Source organism: Peromyscus leucopus, chromosome 1 (genome assembly GCF_004664715.2).
Source record: "Peromyscus leucopus breed LL Stock chromosome 1, UCI_PerLeu_2.1, whole genome shotgun sequence".
NCBI lineage: Eukaryota > Metazoa > Chordata > Mammalia > Rodentia > Cricetidae > Peromyscus > Peromyscus leucopus.
The window spans coordinates 178,151,059-178,178,176 of record NC_051063.1 but is presented as its reverse complement, the minus strand read 5'-3'; the positions used below and the strand labels follow the sequence as shown (position 1 = coordinate 178,178,176).

Genomic DNA, 27,118 nt, shown 5'->3' with positions numbered 1-27,118 from the left:
AGGAGCCTACAGTACATACAATGGCAACTCCATGGGAACCAATGCATTCTTCTCATCCTTAAAGGTATTACACACAGAAATGTATGTGCACACCCATGTGCACAATGCAAACCTGCAACATGCACTTGTGCGCACACACACACACACACACATATACACACACACACAGAGTCTCACGTAAAACAACCACCACTACTCCAATACTACTCTCACTATAACTACTGCTATTATTACTACTAATATATTTTAGAAAAAAACCTACACAATTCAATAATAGGATGTATTCTATGACCATATCCACTCAGTCACTTGTACAAGGACAGGAAAACAAACACCAGTGTCCATGTAAGATTTTAAAATTTTAAGAATTTATTTCCATGGAAAAAGCCCTGGAGGAAAACCAGCCATTTTCTCCTGGAATACTTTATCAAAGTTTTCAGCTTGAGCTACTGTAAAGTGATTCTTCCAGTCCCCAGCCACACCTGGAAAATGTGAAACAGACACAGAGATGGATTAATGACGATTGTAAATCTGCTCTCATTCCTTTATTCATATGATCTTACCATCTGCTTAAGTAGGACCACACAGTCAATAAAACAGAACTAACAGTTACTCTATGGAGAACAATTCTTACGATTTGAAAAGTATGCAAACAGACTTGTATCTCTGTGTAAGTAATGTCAACCATCTCTTATACCAACATATCAACTCCACAATCTAACAACATGGACACTGGATCTATATTTTAATGTCCATATTATTTTTCCGTCTCACTAGACATGCTTCCATCATGCTATCGAGCACAACAGAGTTTCATATCTCAATTAACCAAACACACTTTAATCGTTCTTTCTTCCTTTTAGGGTTTACTTATAACTGTTCTGCAAACCATGCCACAACTTTTAAAACACCTTTTAAGATTAACTCTAATTATGTGTTTGTAGCTGCATATGAATGCACATGCCTGCAGAGGTTGAAGGTATCAGATATACACACAATGGTGAGCTCAATATCAGTCATCTTGATATTTCCAACAGATAAAAGAAACACAAAATACTGCCTGCTGAGAGCATCCCAGGATATCTGTTTTCAGTCAGTATGGAGTTTGCTAATGCATGAAGATGATTTCATCCCAGATATTTTTTTTTTACCATACCTTGGTTCTCATAACCACATTCTAGAAGGTCTGTAGGTTTGGACTTAGATATCTCCAATAGTCTAAATTCTCACATTGTATTACGTGTTCCTTATCCATGAAGTGCTGATGTGTTCCACATAGTCACTTCTTGTTTGTCTGTTTCCTTATTTGTGTGATGGTGAACATCTCTTGCTATCTTCTTTCCATGTAGATTTCTACAGGCCCTATCCTTGTTGTATTTTATTTCATATCTGTGATACTTTGATGAATTTCCTCTTTTTAAACATGCTTGAAATATGCATCTAATATGTTTGAAGAGTAAAATATTTATTAAATTATCAAAGGCTTCATTTCAAAATGTATCAGACATAAAAACACATTCTCAGTATGGAATTATTGAAAAGATTAGTGAATGAGTAAGGAAGATAGTGGCCTTGTTGTCATTTTGCTGATGAAGAAAAATTAGTTCTTGAGATCTTACCAGCAATATAGTGATACATGTAGATTTGAAACCAAAAAGACTGACAATAGAAGTCATGTTTTCTCCTTACTAAAATACAATCTTTGTGTATCACATAAGTTAATTTTAAATGCCCAGTGGTACACATTAAAGGAAATATAATTATTGATACACAATAGTCAAATAATATACCATTACTTGCAATGTCTATAAGAGTGTCATCTATTAATACTGGAATCTATCAATGCCCATTGCTACTTTCAGCTTCATTATAATACTCGTTATTGGAACAAGTTGCATTATTGTATCCCACAGCAATCTTGATCCTCATAAACCAGACTGGATGCTGAACTACCAGAATCTCAGCAAATTCACTATGTCTGCCAAATTGAATGAATCAGTCCAGATGAAAGAATCATGTTTGTGGAGGGGTACTCATAAAGTTCTCAGTCCAACCATCTCAAAATCTTGTGTACCTTTCATGCATGTATTTTTTCTTCAGTGCTTCTTTCTAAAAACCACCTCAAATTCTGTTGTGTCCAGGGTCAGTAAAACCTTAATGCATAGTGGCTTAACTCCTGTTGGAAAGGAAAATCCTCCTAGTTTCAGAGGCTGCAGGTCTCATAAAATGTTGTTGTCCTTACCCTCCTGGCTTTTTTGACCTGTAGAGTTGGGCTTCTCCATAGGTCTTCCCTCTGTGTCTCAGATTAATATCTTTTTTTGTACACCAGACAAAATGAGTACTGACTCAAGTACCATGTCTAGTACTTAGTACTACACTAAATATCTACTGTGAACTAATGAGTGTGACACCTTTCAAGTTTGTCAAAAGACATTTCCTCCCATGTGTCTTGATTGTTACAATGTCTGTATAAAAGTTATATCAACTAAACAGAACATATCTCTGGTCTGTATTTCCTAAAATATCTAAATATTGAATCATAATGATCAAAATTGTTTGTTGAAAATATTTCATTGGAGCTTCAAACTAAATTAATCCCATCTAGCTGGATAAGTGAGTCTCCTATGTAAAGAGCAGCTCTTCAGAGTATCTCTCTAGAGGCAAGGAAATGTATCTCTCTGGTGTCTTTAGAAAAGCAACCGAAGGACAACAAAAATAAGTAGAGATTATTCCTCTTGGTCAAAGCTAGTATAACATTTACCACAACTTTTCAAGCATTATGGTTAAGGATTAGGTATCTAATGGTAAGTAATGAAATAAATTTTAGAATTAACCTTTGATCTGCTAATACTTTCCATATTAAAAAAGGGATCAATCTAATATAGGAATTAAGAAGATCAACATTTTCCTCATTCTTCTTATTCTTTCAAAAAGGTTTCCCAACATATGCATCTCAGCAACTTCTATACTGAAGTCATGAATCAGGGTGAGGGGTGCAATGAAGTTTGTCTACCCCTTCATTGACCTGGTGTCATGTGGGATTCATGGCTTATAGTGAGTTTAATACAAGGAAAAAAAATTTAGAATAAAAGTTATTTTCAAATGAAAAAGAAATGGGTGTCTTATATGATCACTATGATAATTAAACCACATATGACTTTAGGGCCATATCAGTTTTTTGAAATAACTCCTATATATTTTCCTCCAAAAATATAATACATGAAAATTCCATGTTTTAGAAGAGACTAAACTAAAATCCCAATGTGGTTTCATTCTGGAAAAACATAGCTGGAAAAGAGGAAATTACAGTTTTCCTCATGTAATTTTGTTCCAAATTCTAATTCATCTTCTCCAGTGTGTCTCAGATAAAACTTTTGTTAGTTTCAGTATCCTTTCTCTATTAAACAAGCCACCTTTTTGTTTTGGCATTTCATTGAAGCAACTTATATACACATACTCTTTTATCTCTGCCAAATTGTTATTCATAACAGGAATCCAAAAATGGGCTATTTCTTCCCTTACTTGAGGTCTTCAGTTCTTGTACAGATAACTCTATCTCTATAGAGTCTGGAGCACAGGAGTCTGAGGTTATGGGTCAATGGCAGTAGACCCTCCCATAGGCCTCAGTCCTTAGTGTATTGATGACCATTTTCTTGAGTTGACATTTTTGTGTGCCCAAATATAAGTATAATTTCCTCCTGTGAGGATACCAGGAGTACTGAATTAAATGCAATACACTAATTACTTTAACTTACTTCTCTCTCTCTCTCTCTATATATATATATATATATATATATATATATATATATATATATATATATATTCCTGATGTCCTTAGAGTCTTATGACCTTGTGACCTTACCTTCACATGTAGGTTGGAGATTGACTGGAGATTAAGGCTGAAGCATGTAAATAATTGGAAGAGGAAAATTAAACCCATAACTCTCCACTTCCTGCATTTATACCCAAGTTTTTTAGTCATCCCCAAATACCTAACATCTAACTCATTCCTTCTTCAACCCTGAGTCCAATCTCACTAATTATTCACTAATTTGGTGTGGTGTAGTCTGGCAGTCACTCCTCAACTGCACAGGTATGAAACCATACACAAAATTTGCTCATAGCACAGAGAGATGGTACAGACATAGATAAGATGGATATCCCATTCCAAAGGAGACAATTTGAAAAAAAAGGACAGTCACTATGATCGTGAAGCAATCCAAATTTAGCTTGGCAAATGCCATCATATTTTAACACTGGAGGATAATTCACTTAGTACTTATAAATTCTACTCTTAGCCTGCCGTGGATCAGCAATCTTGACCTGTTGAACATCTTTTTCCAGCAGTGAATGGAAGTGTATTTTGTGGTTATCATCCAATATATCATCCAATATATATATATTTGCTTCTTTCCATTAAACATTTTCTTTAGAGTGTAGGGCTATGATACAGAGAGCCTAACAAAAACTCACAAAAACATGTCTCTCATTTTCCATTGAGGATATTGCACACAACCCTCTAAAATCCAAGGTCATCTCCCAGATGAAAAATCAATCTTTTCAGTGTTTCTGAAGTCCATGTCATCACCACAGAAGGATTCCTTTCAAAGGTATCTGAGAAACTATGATAGATTAGCAATGACTGTTGACACATTCACAACCATTTCTTAGAGTCTCATTGGAACAAAAACCCTTCACTTTTTCTTACATATTTTGGAACTAAAGAATTTCTTCACCTTTTCTCATGAGGACCAAACCATTAATATTCACATCATTTCGGATGAGACTAAAATTAGACATTTTGTTTTCTTTCATGGCTTGGAAGGAGCTGTACTTGAGGACCAGATCTAGCTCATCTGGCTCCAGTTTCTTTCCAAGGAAGTCACATATCTTCCTTATGGTTCCCCTTGTATTCTAAAAGAAGAAACAAAACAAAAATGAGGTTAATAATTAGAGAGCTATGAGAGAGCATATGCAGAGAAGGTGACTACAGCTGGTAGATGGAAAAGGAGACATGAAGAATGAAATGGCACCACGAAATGGGAAAGTATTTCACATGCTTTGTAAAGAGGGTAAGAGTCAAACACAACATTTGTCTATTTAGTTGGCTTGCAATATGACTGATCTCTGGCCCCTAAAATACAGAAGCTGTAATTTTTTATGGGGCAGTTGACATTAGATGAGTCTCATATAACTTAGAATGTCCTCAAATTTACTTTGTATTGAATGAAGAACATCAACTTCTGATTATCTTTTCTCTAACTGTCTATTGCTATATTCACAGGTGTATGCCAACCTACCTACTAAATACAATGGGATGTGTATCTTGAGACAGTATGCTATGGAGGGAGTCCTATCTGGTCTGATGAAAATTGCTGTGGAGACCAGACTGACCTCCAACACAAAGAGGCTTTTCCCCTTAAGTGCAAGCATTAAAGGTGTGCACCACCATACCCAACCTGCCCCCAGAAGTTTAAAGATACTTATAGAAATACTTCTAGAAAGCAGTCAAGGTGAATGAAGGCAATATGCACAAATAATTTGATGGAGGTTCATGTTTATGCCAAATGATACTTTTTCCTATGGGTAACTGAGAATAACACAGATTTAAAACACTTTCATAAAAAATGTTCTCAACAATTTTTACTTGGGACTACTGCCAATATTTGATTTTGTTTTGAATTATGATTTCATGTTTTTACTTAGATGGGCATCATATTCACAATCTTTTTACCTCAGACCCCTGGACTGGCATGATAACTGTGCACTGCCACAACTAGTTCAATTCTAGGAGTTGGTCATTAGAATGCAAACTTCTGGAATAAGAAAGACTTTGCTTAGAATCCAAGCCCTACACATGGGCTTTTAAAGGAATTTTTGGCTCTAAACTTTTATTACATATTGTATCACAGATTCTGTTAATCTTTAATATAAAGGTAAACAACCATGGAAATAACTGAAAATAGTGCATTGAATGGTTGTAAAGGAGACTTATGGGAAAATGAATAAGCATGCAGCAGAGTTGGGTAATGAAGTTTCCAGGGAAAAATTGAATTTTATAATGAAACATTCAAATATTTCTCAAAAGACAAAGAACACCTGGTATCATCTCTCCCCCCAAATTCCCCAATATAATGTGTATAACATAGGTCTTATTCTCCAAAGTTTCTTCTACCTACTCATTGCTTTCCCCTCACCTACAAATCAAGAAGACACTCCATAAGAACCCACAGGTCACTCTGACCAGGGAAGCAAGTAGGCTATCTATAGATCCTCAACTCTACCTCTGTTATCTCAAGGCCAATCATTCAGTTTCATTCACAGCGTTATATCAAAATTTTGCTGTGGCCTGTCCTCACTCATTGCCCCCATTTCCGGGTGATTATCTATGCAGTTCCTGTGGAAAACTGTGCTTTCTTCCAGCCTGGTGTCCTTCCTATAACCACCCATAGGCCACCCCCTTTTCTAAGTGCCATGGAATGTTCCTGTACACTGTATAAATTATGCCCAGATTGGTTTAATGAAAAAGCTGACTGACCCATAGCCAAGCAGGATATGGTTAGGCAATAAAACCAAATTATGGAGGAGGAAATGAGGGGCAGCCTGGGAGTGAGCCACTGAAGAAGCAAGATGTTATAGCCAGTTGATGCCACAGTACATGTGGCACAACAAAGATTAATAAATATGAGTTAATTTAAATGTAAGATCTAGTTAATTAGTAACAATCTTGAGCTATTGGCCGAGCATTTTGAATTTAATATAAACATATGAGTGGTAATTTCAGAACTGGCATGTTAGAGAGAACTGTTGATTTACATATGGCAACCACCATGTGTCCCACAGTGTGATAGGTCTTAAAAAGGCTTCTAGACACACAAAAACAGAGCCAAGACCAGCATTATCATCCATGCTTCTCATGTGGGCTACTATACAGAGACACATTCCCTGGCTCTGACATGTGGGTTTGAGCTGGAGCATGGCAAGTTATCACAGTTTCACACAGGATGAGGTGTTACAGAGAGGCATTTTCTAGCCACATGGTAAGTGGCAAATTTATATTTTTTGTTCATAAAGACAGAAAGTATTAGAGATACACAATAAGGACATATTCAGACATAAAGGCTTCTAAGTTGGTCACAGCATGTTTGAAAAATGTGTGTAGGCATGAGAGAGGAAGAGAAAGATTAGAAACAGTCATAGACTTAAAATGATTTAAAAACAATTAAGTAAAATCCTTTAAAAAGAATTATAATAATAAAAATTATTATAAGCCATATATAGATCAAAAAACACAGTCTAGAATCTATATTATGTTGTGTGTTGTATTTAGATTTTTTGACTTTTAATGAGTGAATGATAACGTCTGATAGACATTTGATTGTGAAAGCTATTAAATTAAACCAATCTATATATTTAAAATTATCTTGAATTCAAAATTTAAGTCAAAAGGTATGTTAATTGGGGGATAGGATATACTTTTGTTTCCACAGAAAATAAGAGCCTGTGGACTCATACTGAGTCAAAGGAAATCAGGTTTGATCAAGAAAGATCCCCTAAAATCCTGACTACAGACATGAAAAAACAAACCTAACGTAAATACAAGAAAAATGTTGTATATTTTACCTGCTCCAACATGAAACAAAAAAAACATTATTTCTGGCTAGTTTGTGTACAATGCACAGTATATATATATATATATATATATATATATATATATATATATATATATCCTTTAATATTTTAGACCAAGAGGACAAAACAAAAATAAAAATGTTGAGGGTGATCCAACATCCAAAATAGCTTTAATATTGCTAGGTGTGATGATCTAGCCTCATAAAATATCAAGCCAAACCTTAACAATGATCCAGATTTCCTCAGAGTTCTTGAATGTTTACCAGAACCCACCAATCAGGAGGAAATAGTCTAGAAATCTAGACATACAGTCCCAAAATATTAGTTATAAATGTTTTTTTTTTTCATTTAAGAAGGGTTGTTTACAAATTGAAATTGGTCATAATCTCTTCCTAAAAGAAGAAAGGGGATATGATATAGAAATGATGGGAAGAGTTTAGATTATTATGATGGGAAAAAAGAGTAGATTATGGAATATTTAATCCCCCAAAAAACCTGTTTATCTCTACATATTTTCTGTTGGAATGAATTTTTCTTTATTTATACAAATTTAAAGCTACTTTTGTTATAATGTATGTATACTACCACAATTGCTTAAGGTAATTCTTATGCAACTCAATAATAAATGTAATGTATAATTAAGCAATACAGATCCGGAGTCATCTATAATACTCAAATTTATAGTCTTGTTAGTTAGATGTTCTAGGTATTCAATAATGAATTTTAAATAGATAGGCAATCTTCAAAACATTCAAAGAAGTAAGACATATGACATTTTAAATGTTTTAATAATTTAAGCCTTTTGTGAAAGTGAAATATGTCTGTCCTGGCAGCACCAATCTACTTCAGAATAGATGGTGAATATCAAAGAAACTGTATGGAGTTTATTTTTTTATATGAATAATGCTAGCAATGTGGGCAAAGAAACGGCCTTTGCTTCAATTGCTGACAGTCACTGTAAAAACTGGATGGGGAAAACAACAAGTGGGGACAGCCAAACTTTGCCAAGACAAGGTAGGAAGTCTTTCAGAATTCTCTGCTGCACAGTAAAGTCGGTAGGATATTCCAGGCCTGTACGCAAAAGATGGATGCCCCATCATTGCAGAGGATCTTTGGCTGATTGTTGAGATAGCCTGATGTCCCTGTCATTGAGTTATATTTCATTCTTCTGGGATTTGATGGAGTTAAAAAATAAATATCTATAGATAAATATTCCTTAGTTACAATGGAAAAAAATTAGATACAAAACTTTAGACTAAGATAAGTTACATAATTATTTTATCTATTTTTGCCAAACCCAAATGAGTTGAGTATTGGCACTGTAATTCTTAATAACTTTTTCCATTTTATATAGCTTTAATATATTAATGCTAAAACCATCTTATTAATTTAAACAAAAAAGAGGGAAACGTTGTGGAATATTTCTATACCCTGTGTAAATTATGTTATGATTGGTTTAATACAGAAGCATATTGACCGATATCCTGGCTGGATAAGGTTAAGAGGAAAAACTTAATTACAAAGGGGAAGAAGAAGGACACAGTGGAGAGAGACATCTGAGATGCCCAAGGAGCAAGATGCTCGAGGACAGGTAAAGCCGCAGGACCTGTGACAATACAAAGATGAATAAAACATGGGTTAATTTAAATGTAAAAGTGAGAACTCAAACCAAAATTATTCAAAAGAGGTGGAGGATATTTTATACTTATTAAGGTAAAAATCCACCATGATGACATTTCAATTTTTAACATTTTTCTCCAATGCAACGGCACACATATTTGTAAGAGAAACACGATGAACACTTAAATCAATACCAAATCCCAAACACTTATAGTGGGACACTTCAGCATCAAATTTCTACAAATGGACATGCCTTCCAGAAGGAAATTAAACGGATAAATAATGGAATTATCAAACATTATGGCACAAATGACCAGGATATACATCTATAGTACATTTTACCCAAACACAAAAGGTTATACTTGTTTCTCATTCCCTCATGGAACCTTCTCCAAAATTAATCATATACTCAGTTACAAATCAATTATTCACAGATTAAAAAAAATTGAAGTAACCCACTATATAAAATGAGCCCACTGTGAGTAAAATTTGCATTTCAAAAACAAAAGAAACTATAAAAGTCAATAAAATCATGAAAACTGAAAAAACCCCAACTGAATTAACAATGGGTCAAGAAAGAAAGAAATATAATAAACACTTCTTAGAATTCAATTAAAATAATTCCATGACCTACCAAAACTAATGGGACACAATTAAAACTGTGTTAAGAGAAGGCTCATAGCACTTAGAAACTGATAGCATAAATTAGAGAATTCTCATACCAGAGAATGAACAACACAATTAAAAGCTCTAGAACAATAATAAGCAGACACAAATACTACAAAAGAATTCAGCAAATAATCAAATAGAGGATGAAAATCAATATAATAGAAACAAAGAGAACAATGCAAACAACCAATGAAACTTCAAGTTGGTTCTTTGAGGAAAAACAACAAGGTAGACAAACATTTATCCAAACTTACTAAAAGGCAGAGAGAGACTATCCAAATTAACAAAATCAGAAATGGAATGAGAGACATAACAAGTGACACTTAGGATATTAAAGAAATCATTGGGTCATACTTCAAAATGTGTATACCACACACTTGGAAAATCTAAAAGAAATGAACAACATTTGTGTTAGATATCACTTACTGAAGTTATATGAAGTATGAAAAAAATTATATAGATGCATAATCCCCAAGGAAATAGAAGTAGTCATTAAAAGTCTCCCAACCAACAGTAGCCAGGACTAGATTTTTTTTAGTATATAGTTCTACCAGACATTCAAAGAAGAGCTATTACCTATACTCCTCAAATTATTCTACAAAATAGAAATAGATGGAGTATTGCCAAATTATTTTATGAAGCCACAGTTACCTGATATCTGAACCACACAAAGAAGAAACAAAAATAGAATTACAGACCAATTTCCCTCGTGAACATAGATGTAAAATACTCAATAATGTACTCACAAACTGGATCCAAGAAAACAAAATGATAATCCACCCTGGTTAGATTGGCTTCATCCCAGAAATGCAACGATGATTCAACATATGAAAATCTGTTAATTTAATCCATCATATAGACAAATTGAAAGAAAAGCACCACAAGATCATCCTATTAGATGCAAAACAAAAATTCTTTGGAAAAACCGGAGCACCCCTTCATGATAAATATCTTGGAGAGATCAGGGATATGGTGACATACCTATACATACTAAAGGCAATATATTGAAAACACTAGCCAACATCAAATTTAATGGGGAGATAATCAAAGCAATTCCACACACACACACAAAAAAAAAAACCAGGAAAGTGACAAGGCTTTCCATTCTTTCTACATCTACTTAACACAGTACTTGAAATGTTGTATACAAGAATATGACAATTTAAGGAGATTAATGGGAAATGAATTGTAATGGAAGTAAAAAAAATACTATTTGCAGGTGATACAATAGGGTACATAATCTAAACCAAAAATTCTACCAAAGAGATCCAAAACTGATAAACATCTTGAGTGAAGTAGCAGGATACATTAATAACTAAAAAATTCACAGTCACCCTCGTATATACAAATGATAAATGTGGTGAGAAAGAAATCAGGAAAAGAACTTCCTTTACAATAGCCACAAGTAAGATAAAATATCTTGGTATAACTGTAAGAAAGCAAGTGAAAAACCTTTATGATAGGAACCTAAAGACTCTGAAGGAAGAAATTGGAGAAGATACCAAAACATGGAAATATATCCCATATTCATTGATCATCAGGATTAACATAGTAAAACTGGTCAGCTTATCAAAGCAATCTACAGGTTCAATGCAATACCTTTCAAAATTCTAATACAATTCTTTACTGACCTTAAAATAAAAATACTCAACTTTGTATGGATAAATTTAAAAAAGTAGGATGGCTAAAACATTCCTGGACAAGAAATTAATGTCCAGAGATAAAACTCTCCCTGATTTAAAGCTGTACCACAAAGTTCTAGTAATAAAACTCATATGCTATTGACATAAAAACAGAGAGATTGTACTTTTGAATAAGATCAAGTACCCAGAAATAAATACACACAACTGTGGACATTTGATTTTTAACAAAGAAGCCAATATTACACAATGGAAAAAAATAGCATTTTCAACAAATGGTGCTGGTAAAACTGGATGTTTGCATGTATAATAATGCAAATAAATGCATATTTATCATTGTACAAAAATCAAGTCCAAGGAGATCAAAGACATCAACATAAATCCAGATACACTTAACCTGATAAAAGAGAAAGTGGGATATAGACTTGAACACATTGAAACAAGAGACAACTTCCTGAGCAGAATACTAATTGAGCAGGCACTAACACTGACAATTAACAAATGGGATGTTATAAAAATTGAAGCGCTTGTGTAAGGCAAAGGAAACTCTAAATAGGACAAAGGGCCATTCACAGAATGGGAAAAGATTTTAACCAGTTCTACATTTGACATAGGTGTGATACCTAAAACATATAAAGAACACAAAAAATTAGATATCAATAACATAACTAATCCAATTCAAAAAAGAAGTGCAGATCTACACAGAGAATTCTCAACAGGGGAGTATCAAATGGCTGAGAAATAGTCAAAGAAATATTCAAATTCTTAGCCATCAGCGAACTGCAATTAAAAACAACACTGAAATTTTATCTTACCCCTGTCAGAGTGGCTAAGATAAAAATTACCATTGACAGATTTATGATGAAGAGCACGTAGAAAAAGGGGAATGTTCCTCCACTGCTGGTGGGAGTGTAAACTTATATAGCCACTTTGGAACTAAATATGGCAGTTTCTAAGAAATTTGGGAATCGATCTATGTCAAGACACAGTTATACCATACTAACTCTGGGCATATGTCCAAAAGAACACTCCATACCACAGGACACTTGTACTATTATGTTTACAGAAGCTTTACTTTTAATAGTCAGAAACTGTAAGTAACCCCAATAGAAAAATGGATACAGAAAATCTGGTATATTTATATAATGCAGTATTACTCAGCTGTTAAAAACAATGACATCATTAAATTTGAAGGCAAACTGATGGATGTAGAAAAGATAGTCATGATTAAGGCAATTCTGACCCAGAAATACAAGTATGGTATGTACTCAATCATAAGTGACTGTTGCATCAGAAGTAAAGGAGAACCAAGCTACAACTGACAGACCAAGAGAAACTAAATAACTAGTGTATGCCCAAGGGCGTATGCATGAATCTCACTGTGAGGAAGTAACATGAACATTGCTAGTGTATGGGGGAGGGACTTAGAATGGAGAATGCAAATGGGAACAGGAGGGATCATGTGTGTGGAAGATGGGTTGAGAGAGAATTAGGAGAGACAATAGAATATGAGAGCATCTCTCTAAATTTAATGGTCTTATTATTAAATAAAAAACACAGCCAAATGCAGAATTAAAAGCCCAAGAGGTCTGAGCAGTTGTAAGAGCTGTGACTTAAAACCACCTTCTTACCCTTCCTGGCACTGTTTTCCTTCCCCTAAGCAAAAGACCTATTTCCTTTGTATCTGTGTTTTTATTGACTTTCTGTTCTGCCTTCTCATTGGTTGTAAACCCAACCACATGCCCTCCTCATCACTGCTTGTCTATACTGACCCTCAGGTATTCTATGGCTGGTGTTGTGATTAAAGGCATATGTCTCCATACTGGCTGTATCCTTGAACACACAGAGATCTGTCTGTCATGTGATCTGGTTTGAAGGTATGTGCCACCACCACCCCACTCTAAGGACAGAATGATAGGGACAGAGACACAAAGTCAAGATTCTGATCAAGGTGCAACTTTATTTTTCTCCAGGAGGGTTTATATATTTCCTGCAGAGTGGGGGGAACAGGAAGCTATTATCTGCATAGGGTGGGGCAAGCCAACACAGCTGCAGGATGTTTGTATAGGATGTTTATGCAGGATGTTGACAGGGTGAAAAGGTCAAGGGTTCTGAATCAATGTCCTTATGCTAGGCAACCTGTCCGTAAGATGTTCTAGTTCCCTGTCTTATCAGGGGTCTGTATTTTTCCACTAACTAGAGATTCTGTCCTTTTCCCTGACAATGAACTATGAACCAATAGCTGAGGAGCCCCCAACTGGTCAGGCCCTCTGGATAAGTGAGACAGTTGATTAATTAGCTTGATCTGTTTGGAAGGCATCCAGGCAGTGGGACTGGGACCTGTCCTCAGTGCAAGAGGTGGCTGTGTGGAACCTGGAGCTTATATAGGGACACTTGGCTCAGCCTGAGAGGAGGTGACTGGACCTGCCTGGACTGAATCTACCAAGCTGAACTCAATCCTCAATGGAGTCTTTGTCCTGGAGGAGATGGGAATGGGGGGTGGACTGAGAGGAAGGTGGGGTGGGGGTCAAGTGGGAGGGGAGAAAACAAGGGAATCCATGGCTGATATGTAAAATTAAATTAAATTATATATAATAAAACTGCTTCTCCTTAACTAAATTTTTAAAGAAGTCTAACAGGGGACAAGTTTACTCTGCACTATTTTGTTTTGCTCAGTAAAAAATACATTTGATATCTTTATCATTGGTATATAAATGTGTAAATGATGGTTACATTTCACATAAAACTTTCAAACTACTTAAATTTTAGAGTTGCTAATCAAATGAGAATACTTTTTTGCTTATATACTTGGTTTCATTATTATGTGCCCATCATTAGAGGGAAGAATATTTCATTTCATGAAAATAAAATAGAAAAATGAACTTCAAAATTATTTTCCTTTGTAGTTTTTTGAAACAAGCTCTCTTGTACCCAAGGTTGGCTTCAAACACACCAGACAACCAAGGATGACCTGTAGTTCTAAATCAGTCTCTACCTCTCAGAGCAAGGTTTACAATCATGTGACACCCTGCCAAGATAAGTTTTTTTTTTAATTTTTAAAGTAAGAGATATTTGTGACACACACATATTACTCAAACATATTTATGACTTTCAGTGGGACATTTCAATGAAATGAAACCTGAAAAATAACATAAGGGTGTGGCCTATCAGAATATTTAGATATATTTCATTACTTAGTGTTGAAACATTTTAGATATTCTCTTCTAAGAGTATTGAAATTTCCAGTGTCTTCTAGCTCACCATGCAGAAACCCTCAGTACTTCAGAGCACAGGAAACCCTCCTCCTGAAAGATTGAATGCCTTTGTCCCTTTTCTTTTCATCAAAGGGAGATGGCATACATTTCAGCACACCAGTGACATGACACTTTTTACCCCTTTCCCACTACCACTGGGTTATCAGTTGTATCAAAATTGTTGCATAGACAGAATTAAAACACCACTAGAACAAGTTTCAGCTTTACCAACTTCTTCAGGGTCAAGTAGAGTGGACTAGGAGGCTGGAAAGTAAATGACAGACCACCTTAATAAAGAAATAGGGTATAATCTCACATTTAGTGACTCTTCATGATTCTACCAGTGATAGAGAAGGGGAATAGGGATACCAAACAATGTGGGGTGCTGCATTGGGTGAATTGCCAAAGGATCTTGTGATTTCTGTAAGAATGACAGTTACCTTTTTCATGTCTTCATAGTTCAGTAACAGGAAGTTGTCATTTTCTCTCATAGACAGCCAGTCACGGGTGTGCTCAAACCATGATCCATATGGCACTGTGTGAAAGGGGAAGGAAATTATTGATTACAAAGAATAAAATTGAGGTCTGCCTATTATTATTCACTTTCCACAAATGGCAGACAACTTTACTAAGAAAAACAAAACCAGTATTTACTACATTTAATGTGATATTTTATGTAGCCATGTCAGACGAGCAGTAGGTGGCAACTGAAGATCAGTAGGTTGGTCCACCAAGAAGGAAAGTTCTAATGGGTGAGTCTCAGATAGTTAAGGCTCCAAAGACTTTGGATCTAGAATGTCTTCTTCTAATGTTCCACCTTAACATTTATGCCACTGCTATTTTCCTATGATATCTAGCATGGTGTGAATTCATGTGGAAAGATCCCCACTTCCCTTAATTTATTATGTCTATCTCCAGGAAATATCCCATTCTACTGTGCATTTTTATTTGTGGATTATTATAAAAGTGATTTCATCCTAAGCTATTCTGTTTAAACCAATGATTTTCTACAAAATAATAGTGTTTAAATTTAGTTTAAATGGGGTTTTGGTGATTTGAGTTCTTTAATAAATATAGTAATTGATTATGATAGAGTTTAGTTTAGTGGGGAAACTAATAAAGTCAAAAGCAAGATATGGTATTTCCCCTGCTCATGATAAAGCATGGGCTTCAGAGGAAAGAAAATAAGAACAAGGAATTTTCACATACCTAGTTTCTTTTGAGGTTCCATATGGGTTGTGGCTTAGGTTGATAATTAAGAAAAACAATTGTCATTCTGTAGGCTGTCACTAAACAGGACCCCAAGAGAGACATGAGGATTGCCCAATGATTGAGAAATGGCTGAGATCTACATGAACAGCCTGGACATGAGTGGGAGCAATAAAGGGCGAGGGTCGAGGGAAAGAGAGCAGGAGATCCCAGCTGGATCAAGAACAGAGAGGGAGAACAAGGAATAGGAGACCATGGTAAATGAAGACCACATGAGAAAAGGAAGAAACAAAGTGCTAAAGAGGCCCACAGAAATCAACAAAGATACCCCCACAAAAGACTGCTGGCAACGGTTGAGAGACAGCTGGGACTGACCTACTCTGGTGACAGGATGGCCAAACACCCTAAATAGTTGTGCCAGTAACCCCATCCAAGGACTGAGGGACCTGGATGCAGACATCCATGGCTATGCCCTGGGGTGGAGCACCGGAAGACTAATTGGCGAGAAAAAGGAGGGATTATATCAGTGAGAATTGTTGAAAGCAATGTTGGATAAAGCACAGGGACAAATAGCCAAACAAATGGAAACACATGAACTATGAACCAAAGGCTGAGGGGCCCCCAACTGGATCAGGCCCTCTGAATAGGTGAGACAGTTGATTGGCTTGATCTGTTTGGGAGGCATCTAGGCAGTGGTACCAGGTCCTGTGCTCATTGCATGAGTTAGCTTTTTGAAACCTGGGACTTATGCAGGGACGCTTGACTCAGTCTGGGAGGAGGGGACTGGACCTGTCTGGACTAAGTCTACCAGGTCAATCTCAGTCCTCGGGGGAGGCTTTGCCCTGGAGGTGGTGGGAATGGGGGTGGGCTGGGGGGAAGGGGAGGAAGGTAGGAAGGGGGAGAACAAGGGAATCTGTGGCTGTTATGTAGAAATGAATGGTATTGTAAAAGAAAAGAAAAGAAAAGAAAAGAAAAGAAAAGAAAAGAAAAGAAAAGAAAAGAAAGAATTATCCAAAATTTGAAAATGGGGAAGAATTTTCTCCACTTTCTCTCATATGTAGCTGGGCTTGATTAGAATCTCAAAGGGACATCTTTACAATGCTGGAAAGAAACATGATAGGAAAGAAATTTCTGAATGATAAATATAAACTCTCTTCTTGGTTTGGGGGAAAAAATTGTACCTTTGGATGTTAACTAGATTTAGAACAAAACCCTAAGGCTTATTCTAATGCAATTTTATTATATTGTCCTTAACTAATTAGTTAACCTAAGTATAACTAGTGTTAACATAGTATTTACTATGTCAGTTAATAAGTAAAATCAAATACTTTGAAAATTCTCATCATATAATATTTTTCTATAAATTCTAAAAAAATATTAGGAACTTATTCACAACTGAATGAAAATATTGCTGTGGAACTGATGCTATGAAATAATTCTTTAACTACTTCAGTTTTATTGAGGTCTCATATATGGATGTTGAATTCATGCTCCAAATGAAAGACAGTTGAAATAGAAAGATGGAGGACCTTACTGTAAGATTTGAAATTTTTGGATGAGTCATGTTGCTTTGATATGTGTATGTGCGCGCACGTGTGTGTGTGTGTGTGTGTGTGTGTGTGTGTGTGTGTGTGTGTGCATGTGTGTGTGTGTGCCTCATGCATGCATTTCTTGAGTTTTTGCATTGGGATTTTAACATCTGACTTAAATATATGGATTTTTCTTTTTTTTGTTTTAAAATCACCTATATTATTTTAGTAGAAGTATATGTAGTGTTTTAATGTTGTATTAGAGTTGAGGTGATATTTTTGTTCATTGTACTATATTTAAGTAAGTAACTATAATTAATATTAACTTAGTTTAGAAAATCAAAATTTTCTACTTTACTTGCTTTTAAAATTTCTTTTTTGAAATTTTATACTTTTATCTATTTATTTCTAGTGTGTATGAGTTTTTCTTTTCTCCATGTGTATCTGTGCACTACATGTGTGCCTAGCACCACTAGAAATCATCAAAGGGCATCAAAGCCCATGCAATTGGAATTATAGATGTGTTTGAGACAATATATAAGTGCTAGAAATTGAACCCAGATCCTATATAAAGGCAATGCTATTGATCATTAAAAAATTCTCTAAAAAAAGAGAAATGTTCAGACCAAATGAGTTTTTCCAGACCTTCAGAGAACACAAAGATTGTTGAACTGTTACATAAAAGAAGGAAAATAAGGCTCATTACCAAAGTATTTTTTGAAGTATCATCTTGATACAAAGATCAGACAAATATTCAACAACAAAAAAAATCCTCTCTACCAAGATCTATGATTAACATAGATTTAAAGTTTTGCAATAAAATACTTTGTTAACATATTCAGGAACTTATCAAAGGATAGTAAAATGGCTGAACAGGTAAAGTTGTTTATTGCCAAACCTGAAGACCTAAATCCACATGGTCAAAAGAAGAACACATACTTGTTACTTTTTCTCTGGTTTCCTCCTGCACATTTGGGTATACATGGACCCACTATATATATATATATATATATATATATATATATATATATATATATATACAAACACACACACACACACACACACACACACACACACACACTATATCAAATCAACCATTCACCATGATAAAGTTGACTTTACTCCAGAGACTCAGTGAAGGGCTGATTAATACACAAACATCAATCAATATAAATTACATATTATAAATGGACTCAAGAAAGAAAACCCCTTGTAATCTGTGTAGACAAAAAAAAGAATTTTGATAAAATTTATCCTTCTATCATGTATAAAATGCCAAAGAACTTAGAATAGAAGGAACATTGTATTGGCCATATATAGGAAAACTGTAGCTTACATTCCACTAGGTAGGGGGAAATCCAATATATTTCCAGTACAAGCAAGAAGAAAATGAAGTGACTTCCACCACTCTTTTTAAATATAGTACCAAATTCTAAGATAGAAAAAAAGATAAATGAACAAACAAAAGCTGTAAAAATAAGAAAAAAATCAAGTCAAAGTACCTATTCTTGAGTGATACAACTCTATCAGTGCAAGACTGAAAGTGTTTACCAGAATACATTTAGATCTGATAAAGACTTTTAACAAAGTGACAGGTACAAAAATTATCAAACAAACATAAATAGTTTTCTCTATACCAATGATGAACAAATTGAGAAACAATTAGAAACGTCAGTCTCTTAACAAATGTCTAAAGAAAATACCTCAGAATAAATCTAAACAAATGTGCTGGCTTGTAAAAATGTCCCATATAAGGTTCAGGTTTGAATACTTGGTTCACGGATGGTGTATCTTATGGGAAGATCAGCAAGCATGAAGTTGTTGGAGGAAATGTCACTGGGGTGGGATTTAAGTTTTCAAGGACTAGCACTGTTTCGAGTGATCTCCTTCTGCCTCCTGTTTGTGGGTTGAGGTGTGAGATCTCAGGTGTTACCCCCATGCCATGCCTGTCTCCCTGGTGCCAAGCTTCCTATAATGGTAATGATTGACTCTTATCGCTCTGGAATCATAAGTTCCAAACAAAGCTTTCCTTCAATACGTTGCTTTGTTCATGGTGTTTTATCACAGCAATAGAAAAGTAATGAATACACCCAGGAGGTAAAGGCCTCATTACTGAAAACCTCAACACATTGAAGACAGACTCTTATGCAGATATTACTATTGGAGAAATTATTTTGGCCACTCCACGTAGTTAAAAGGATATTTATTTAATGGTGTAACTCACAAATTAAGTGAAAGGTAGGTCGCAGAGTCTGGGGAAGGTGTATTACAATCCAGCGGTGTTCTCCGGAGCTTTGCACAGTCCACCTTCACCGTTCAGTGTCCAGGCACAGAGAGAGCGAGCGCACAGAGAGAGCACTGGCCCATCCAGCTCTCGGGTCTCCAGGTGCCTCCCCTCGCCCTGCATCTAGGCGTGACAGTTGCCAGAGTCTCAATGGGGGATGGAACTTCCAGATCCAAGCTGGAATGGCTACCCACTACATATTAGGAGATGGAAAATGTTCCCATGGTCGCAGACTAGAGAAATTCATGTTATAAAAAGGCCCATCCTACCAAAACAATGAACAGACTCATTACAATACCAATCAAGATTTTAGTGTTATTCATAGAAATAAAAAGTAATAATCTTCAAATTATTATGGAATGATTGGATGCTCATTTGTAAATTCAGAACTACAGAACTGTCTCTAATCCAATGGGGTCATTGCAGAAGAGGGAATGTAAATAATGTAAAAGTTGAAAAAAAAAGGATGCTATGGAAAATGCTGACATGTGGGCATGACAGAACAAGTGTACTCATGATCTTAAAGCAACTGAAGCAGCTACAAAGATCCTGCATAAGACTTGCTCAAAAATGAGGTATCATAGTGTGATGAAGATACTCACTGGACACTACAACTCCATAATGAAATTATGAATACTAAATGATTCTGGGTTGTAGGAAGACACTATCCTCAGTTGTGCCCCCAGTGAGGTGCCAACTAGGTTTCCATTGGTAGTTCAAACTCCACATTCCCACAGGAGATAAAAATCATGGTTAAATTGAATGGGTCACCAATAGAGAGATGTGAAAGTTATAACAGACAACTATAGGGAATGGGGGTTACTAAAGGTGAGAGGGAGATTAGAGAGGGAATAGGGTTTCAATAAGCAGAATATAATTTATACATCTTTGTAATTTCTAAAGAACAAATTCAAAAATAAATTCATACAAAACCATAAACAATTGCAGATAATCAAAGCAATCTTGGAAAAAGATAGTTCCTTATTTCAAGTTATACCACATAGATAGAGTAATGAAAACAGCAAAGCACTGACACAAAACAAATATGTGGATTAATTGAATAGAAAACCAAGACATAAGTTCATACAACTGCAGGCACTGTCTTTTTGACAAAATATCAAAAACATGCATTAGATGAAAGATCTTGGTATCTTCAGTACATGGTATTTTGGACATTAGATTGCTATGTGTGGAAGAATGAATTTTGATCTTAATCCTTCATCACACACACACACACACACACACACACACACACACACATTCATACCAATTGTAAATGTATCAAGACCCTCAACAGAAGACACAAAACTCTGAAGTGTACTTTGAGAGGTAATCACAGGTAAGGACGTTCTAAATGCTACTCATCTCACTCAGAAAATAAGGCAAATACTCAACAAGTGGGACCCCTTGAAATTAAAAGATTTCTATTCACCAAAGGAAATCATTAATCATGTGAAGATTCAGCTAATAAAATGGAAGAAAGCTTTGAAAGTTATATGCTTCTAGACAATGTGTATCTAGTATCTAACAAGAATTAAAGATAATAAAATATTCAATATAAAGAAAGAATTGGATCAAAACCTGTGGTATGGAACTAAAATGTATACCATAAAAGAAAGAGAATGACTCATATGAATTTTAAAAGTGTTCATCAACATTAGCTATCAAAGAAATACAAATAAAAACTAAAAACTACTTAGGAGTCCATCTTATCTATATCAGAATGGTCACAGTTATTAAAAAAATGCCAAAGCTGTAACATAGAGAAAATGTGTCTCAGAAACAACAACAAAAAGACAAAAAGAGGAAAAATAGTAAATGATTGAAATATATGTTGAAAATGTTTGAAAAGAAATGATAATTTAAATATAAAGGGATAAGAAAGGAGTAATGGACAAGACTGTTAAAAGAGAATATAGGCTAATGTTTTTCTTGTTCTAAATTTCTCATGGTTTTGGGGATTTTGTGGTCCAAAATTCAGTGAAATATAAGCAGTATTGAAAGTACAGCATTTAATATGGAGTTTCCCAGATTCTGTTTTGGATACCAATGCTAAATGTATATAAATTCATTAAATTGTATAGATATGAGTCTCAATAATTTTGTTGAATCTGGTTTTTTTTATGTGCAAGCTGCTTTATAATAAAATTTATTTTTTAATTTTTAATTTTTAAAAAAAACATGGGGAAAGAAAAACACTGCTGGGACTCAAAACTGCACAGCCATAATTTAAATCACCGTGGGAAGCATTAAAATGGCTGAAAACAGAAATACCATATGACCCAGCTATCAAATCTTAGGTATATATGCAAACTAGGTAGGTATATAGAACTATGGACTTATATATACACAACTACATAGGTACTTGACATTTGTGCTAATTGCAGCTCCATTCACAACAGCTACACAACAGTTTTAGCCTAGATGCCCATCAACTGAAAATAGATGAGATTGTGATATGTACACACAATACAATTTCGTTCAGCTTTAAAGATAAAATTACAAAATTCACAGTAAAATAGTTGGAACTTGAAAATATACTTAAGGAGGTAACACAAGCACAGATGGACAAGCACTGCATCTTTTGTCTCATATTTGGATTCTAGACAAATTCTTAGCATGGTTATCTGGATGTGTATATAAAGGAGAGGAAGGCAGAAAATAACAATTAGAAGAGTAGCAATAAAAAAAGAGACCTTAAGGAGCGAGAAGTACCAGGACACATATGGTATCAATATGAAGGAAGGGAATATGGAACTGATTGTTTATACAAATATGGGGTGTGTAAATTAGTGATAGAATTAACCAAAACCAAGAATATATGAAAATGCCATTAGCTCATAAGTTCATTTAAAAATTTATTAGAGTTTAAATCAAGGCAGCTTTCATGAGCAGATTTTACTGCTCTCAGAAGTTATTGGTTATAAAATGAAAGCTGTATTGCTATTATTGGAATACCTCCCTAGAAATTGTTGCCTAAAATGGACCTGGGGATCCAAATAATGTAGGCAATTGTCACTATTGTCAATTGCCCACAAAAACTGGTTGGTAAGACCTATTCCTTTCTTTTTCTCTTTTTTTGGCTTTGGAAACAGGGTTTCTCTGTGTAATTTTGGTGCCTGTCCTGGATCTTGCTCTGTAGACCAGGCTGGCCTTGAACTCACAGAGACCCACCTGGCACTGCCTCATGAGTGCTGGGATTAAAGATGTGCACCACCACTGCCCGGCTAAGACCCTATTCCTCAAGCCAATCTCATAGTCTTGTCACACAACATAAGGAAAGAAAACTGGAAATGAGCTGAAATATAAATTTCTGCTGAATAGCCCTCATTGTAACAAAAGGTTTCTGTAGGATTCTAGCAGGAGATTTTGTCAATAATATTACTCAGCTATGGACACTGATATCTCTACTTCAACCATCCATACACCATACACCCACTGGTGCAATAACTGCAATTGTGGTATTGGAGTAACCAGTCATTTTCTGATTGAGAAGACCACATCTGATACAGTTACCATGGTCAAATCTTCATGATGAGAAGGAAATATATCCTAGTGTTGTTGCTCTTACTGTTGCTCTGTTAACCACAAGGTATAACATCTTCCTTAGTACTAGAAAGACTAGATACCCCAAATATTGCCAGGATGGTTAGTCATAAGTCAAGCTGTAGCTGTGCCATTACGCAGTGGCTTGTGAGAACAGGAAGACTTCACAATTAGGTTTGTAATGGTAATGATCAACAGGTTGGTAGAGTGTAGAGGAATAAGATGGAGCCAAGAGAAAATTATAGAATATACTAAAGGCTTGAGTTGTAACCAAGTTAGATAACATAAATGACTTAGTGTTTGAATCCCATGATTAAATAAACAGAATGTTGAAGTGAGTGCTTATAGTCTTAAAACTCATGAAGTACAGGGAGGAGGAGCAGATCTTCAAGGTAATCCCTATCTGCACAGAGAATTCAAGATCAGGCTAAGCTATATCACTCCTTGTCTTCATAAATGTAACTGAGCCTCCCTCAACCCCTATATTTAACAGGACACTCACCATTTCCTCTGAGGAACCATTCAATGTAAGTTCCTAGTGACTCTGGATTATCAATAAATTTTGTGTTATGTAGGAAAAAATAACCAGACACAAGAACATCTCTGGGATTTCTGATGACATAGATCACCTTAAATAGAAAAACATGTAAATGAATGTCAATATACTCATAAACCAATTTGGTCTGGCTTAGTTTATATGAAAAGTAAATCAAATATCAATGAGGTTTCCAAAAATATTTATTATTTTTATTTGAACAAAATATGAACACAAGTGCAAAATGTCTATATTTGTCAGAATCTTCTTTTATAATTTTGATTTACAAAAATGTAACAGCAAAATGACTGAGGTCAGTAATACTATAGTAAAACCAACAGCAACAATAAAAAGACAAGATTGATTCAATACTTGTAAAGATCAATATTTTACAGGGTGAAAGACCACCCACTGTGAAAGAATGTTTTATATACATGGAATAATGCATACTATGCAAAATTTATCTGAAAAATGACAATTGGTTTCTGTTACTGTAACTATAAAAGAAAACTCTCAAAAGAATCATTATACAGAGTTTAATGATAATGTTTCATTGCAAAATGGTGAACACAAAGACCCATGAGCACCTAAAATATGCTGAGATGGAAAGATATGGGAAAAGCATAGCAATTGGTTATGCAATAGCAATTCCTTAGCCCTGAAAACATAATACAAGTAACATTGTATATACTGAGCAGACTGTACCAAGGTACTTAGGACTACGTAGATACATATACAGATGTAAGAAAAAATAATGAAAAAAAAACACAAATTTGAAAGACAGAAAAGAGGGTTATGATGATAAGCCTGGAGATAGGAAGAAAAAGGGGGAATAATGTATGTAATTATAGTATAATCTCAAAACAGAAGAAATAACTTAAAAAATTAATGAAATGAAATAAATATTTTGTCCCAATGCTCGTTGTGACATTATTATATAATTCATCTTTTGGGTCTTAATTTCTCCAGACACAAGTTTATAGCTTTATGATCACAACTTCACTGTGATAGTTTCAAGAGACTTTATTTTCTACATTTGTCATTGTGTTTAAGCATAAATAATTATAGTTTCTAAGGTGTGGGGATTTCCACAAAACTTTCTTATTAACAATGAGCAATGATGTGTCAGAACCTGGATATTTCTGATTCCCTTAGCAGATCTTCTATCAGTGATGTCAGTGATTTTTGTGGATACTGGTCTTAATGGACAGCTAGACACAATGGATACAGATAAGCCATGATTGTTGAATAATCTCCCAAATTACAGCATTCGTGCCTGTTCAGGCTGCATCCCCTATGAGCAACTCTGCTTGGGTAATTCACCCACTAGGTTTCGGCTATATATAGAACCAATTTTAGCTAAGTGACTTTGATGACAACAAAACAGTAATATCCACTGTACACTAGAGTTTGAGCTCTACTTGACCTGTATGTGTAGTCCCTGAATGCCCTACTGTGATAACACAATTTTTCGCATTATATCTGCCCAGCATCACTGAGAGGTGGTTGATATCCTGGTACTCTGATATAGTCTGAGGAGGGGACAGATTAACATCACCTAATGCATTAGAATCCCAACTTCCCTCTCCAGATCTACACAGAATGCATTACAGGCAGAGTTCCAGGGCCCAACACAATAGAATAAGTTCAATGAGCATTTGGCCAAAGATTTATCAACTACTGGACACTGACCTTGGCTTTGGATCTGAAGAAAGACTTGGGGAAAAGATGGAAAGGGAGGTGGGAGGACATGAGGCGTGGTCCTTCCTTATTGATCAATATTGGAAATCCCATGTTAGTCTCTATCCAGGGTGAGCGATCCCAGATAGGCACAGATTGGATCCATTTGGGATTTCCCTTGGTCTGAATCAAGCAGACAGTCTCAATCAGCCAGTTAGTTCCTGGACAAGAAGAAAAAGTTATTGACACTCATTTCAAAAGCACATCTGAAAAGCCTTAGATTGAATATACAACCATACAAATTACAATGTAGGTGTTTCCAAGCACAAAAGCATGTAGTATTTGCAATATCCACATTGTGTAAGTACAAAATATATTCTTCCAGAAGATTCAAAATACTTCACCTAACAAAACTGAGAATCTTTACTCAGTAAACCCCACCTGACTATTGAACATTCCCTTCAGTCAAGAACCATTGTGTTTCTGTGAATTCAACTATTACAGATATTTTTCAGGGATGCAGTCATGGCATTTGTCCTTGAGATTGTAACATTTTATTTAATACAGTGTGGTTAAGATTCATCCATCCTGCATTTTATGTATTGGTACTGCTTCTCTTTAACTTAAATAAATTCCATGGTCTATTTACCATACACAATGTATTTATGATTATATGCTCATTTGTCAATGAGAGTTTCTCTAGCATTATTCTCTGGGCTATTATCTGAATCCTTTTCCTGCAGTCCACTGTCCTTAGATTTCCCATGTTATTGCCCTTTGATGTAGCAACCTAATAATTAACCAATGTTTACTGCTCCTGCCACCCACCACACTCCTCCCTCGAATGACCATGATGCATTTCTTTTTTTCCTTGAGTTTTGATACTCTTTTTTCTACATGAAGAAGGTCCATGGTAATTCTTTTACCTGACCTCCTCCCCTCCACATATTCTTACGTCCGTGCCTTTTTTCTTGATGCTGTTTTATCTGTTTATTCTCATCATTATCTCTCTTCCAGACTGACAAACTAATGCCACAATCTGCTTTAGGAAACACTGCTATTGCCCCAAGGATCAGCTCAGGCACTGCTAGTGCCTTAGCTGCTCCTCTGACTACATTGCTTAGGTTAGAGTTCTCCCTCTGAGTGATAATGCTCTCAGATACAGCGCTCCAAGACCACAAACAACCATTTGAACACATGAGATATGTAAAGCATTCCATTCACCACCTAAATGAAAGATGATTAAAGCCCAAAATTTCCACAGACAGTTCAGGATCATTCTCATTGATGTTCCTTACCTGATTTAGGAAAACTCAGTATGACTGTGTCTTCATCTCTGATCACAAACTTATGACGAATTTCTTCAATAATTTCTCTTTTATACGCTAAATCAGGGAAAGGTATTCCTTCAAACCAAAAGTAGGCTGACATCCCAAAAAACTCTTTCTTGGTGCTGTGAGAATTCCAGCGTTGATCACCTGTTCAGATTAAAGCAAATGCTGAGGGTTAAAATTTATAGT

General features: G+C 35.3%; 1 protein-coding gene and 1 long non-coding RNA gene across 2 annotated transcripts in view; one reads left to right on the top strand and one right to left on the bottom strand.

The window, feature by feature from the left end:
- Positions 1–13,416, top strand: part of LOC119087294 — a 35,010-nt gene extending 21,594 nt beyond the window's left edge. The window contains exons 3-4 of the long non-coding RNA XR_005090716.1: positions 9,098–9,223; positions 13,340–13,416. This is a non-coding gene — a long non-coding RNA (uncharacterized LOC119087294). The remainder of the gene's footprint in view (positions 1–9,097; positions 9,224–13,339) is intronic.
- LOC114685243 (probable alcohol sulfotransferase) lies at positions 347–27,118 on the bottom strand. Its single transcript, XM_028859828.2, has 6 exons — positions 26,897–27,118; positions 25,611–25,819; positions 23,886–24,012; positions 15,256–15,350; positions 4,737–4,914; positions 347–482 (listed from the first exon to the last, which is right to left on the bottom strand). The coding sequence occupies exons 1-6, from the start codon at positions 27,027–27,029 to the stop codon at positions 370–372; spliced, it is 855 nt and encodes a 284-aa protein (XP_028715661.1). The 5' UTR covers positions 27,030–27,118; the 3' UTR covers positions 347–369.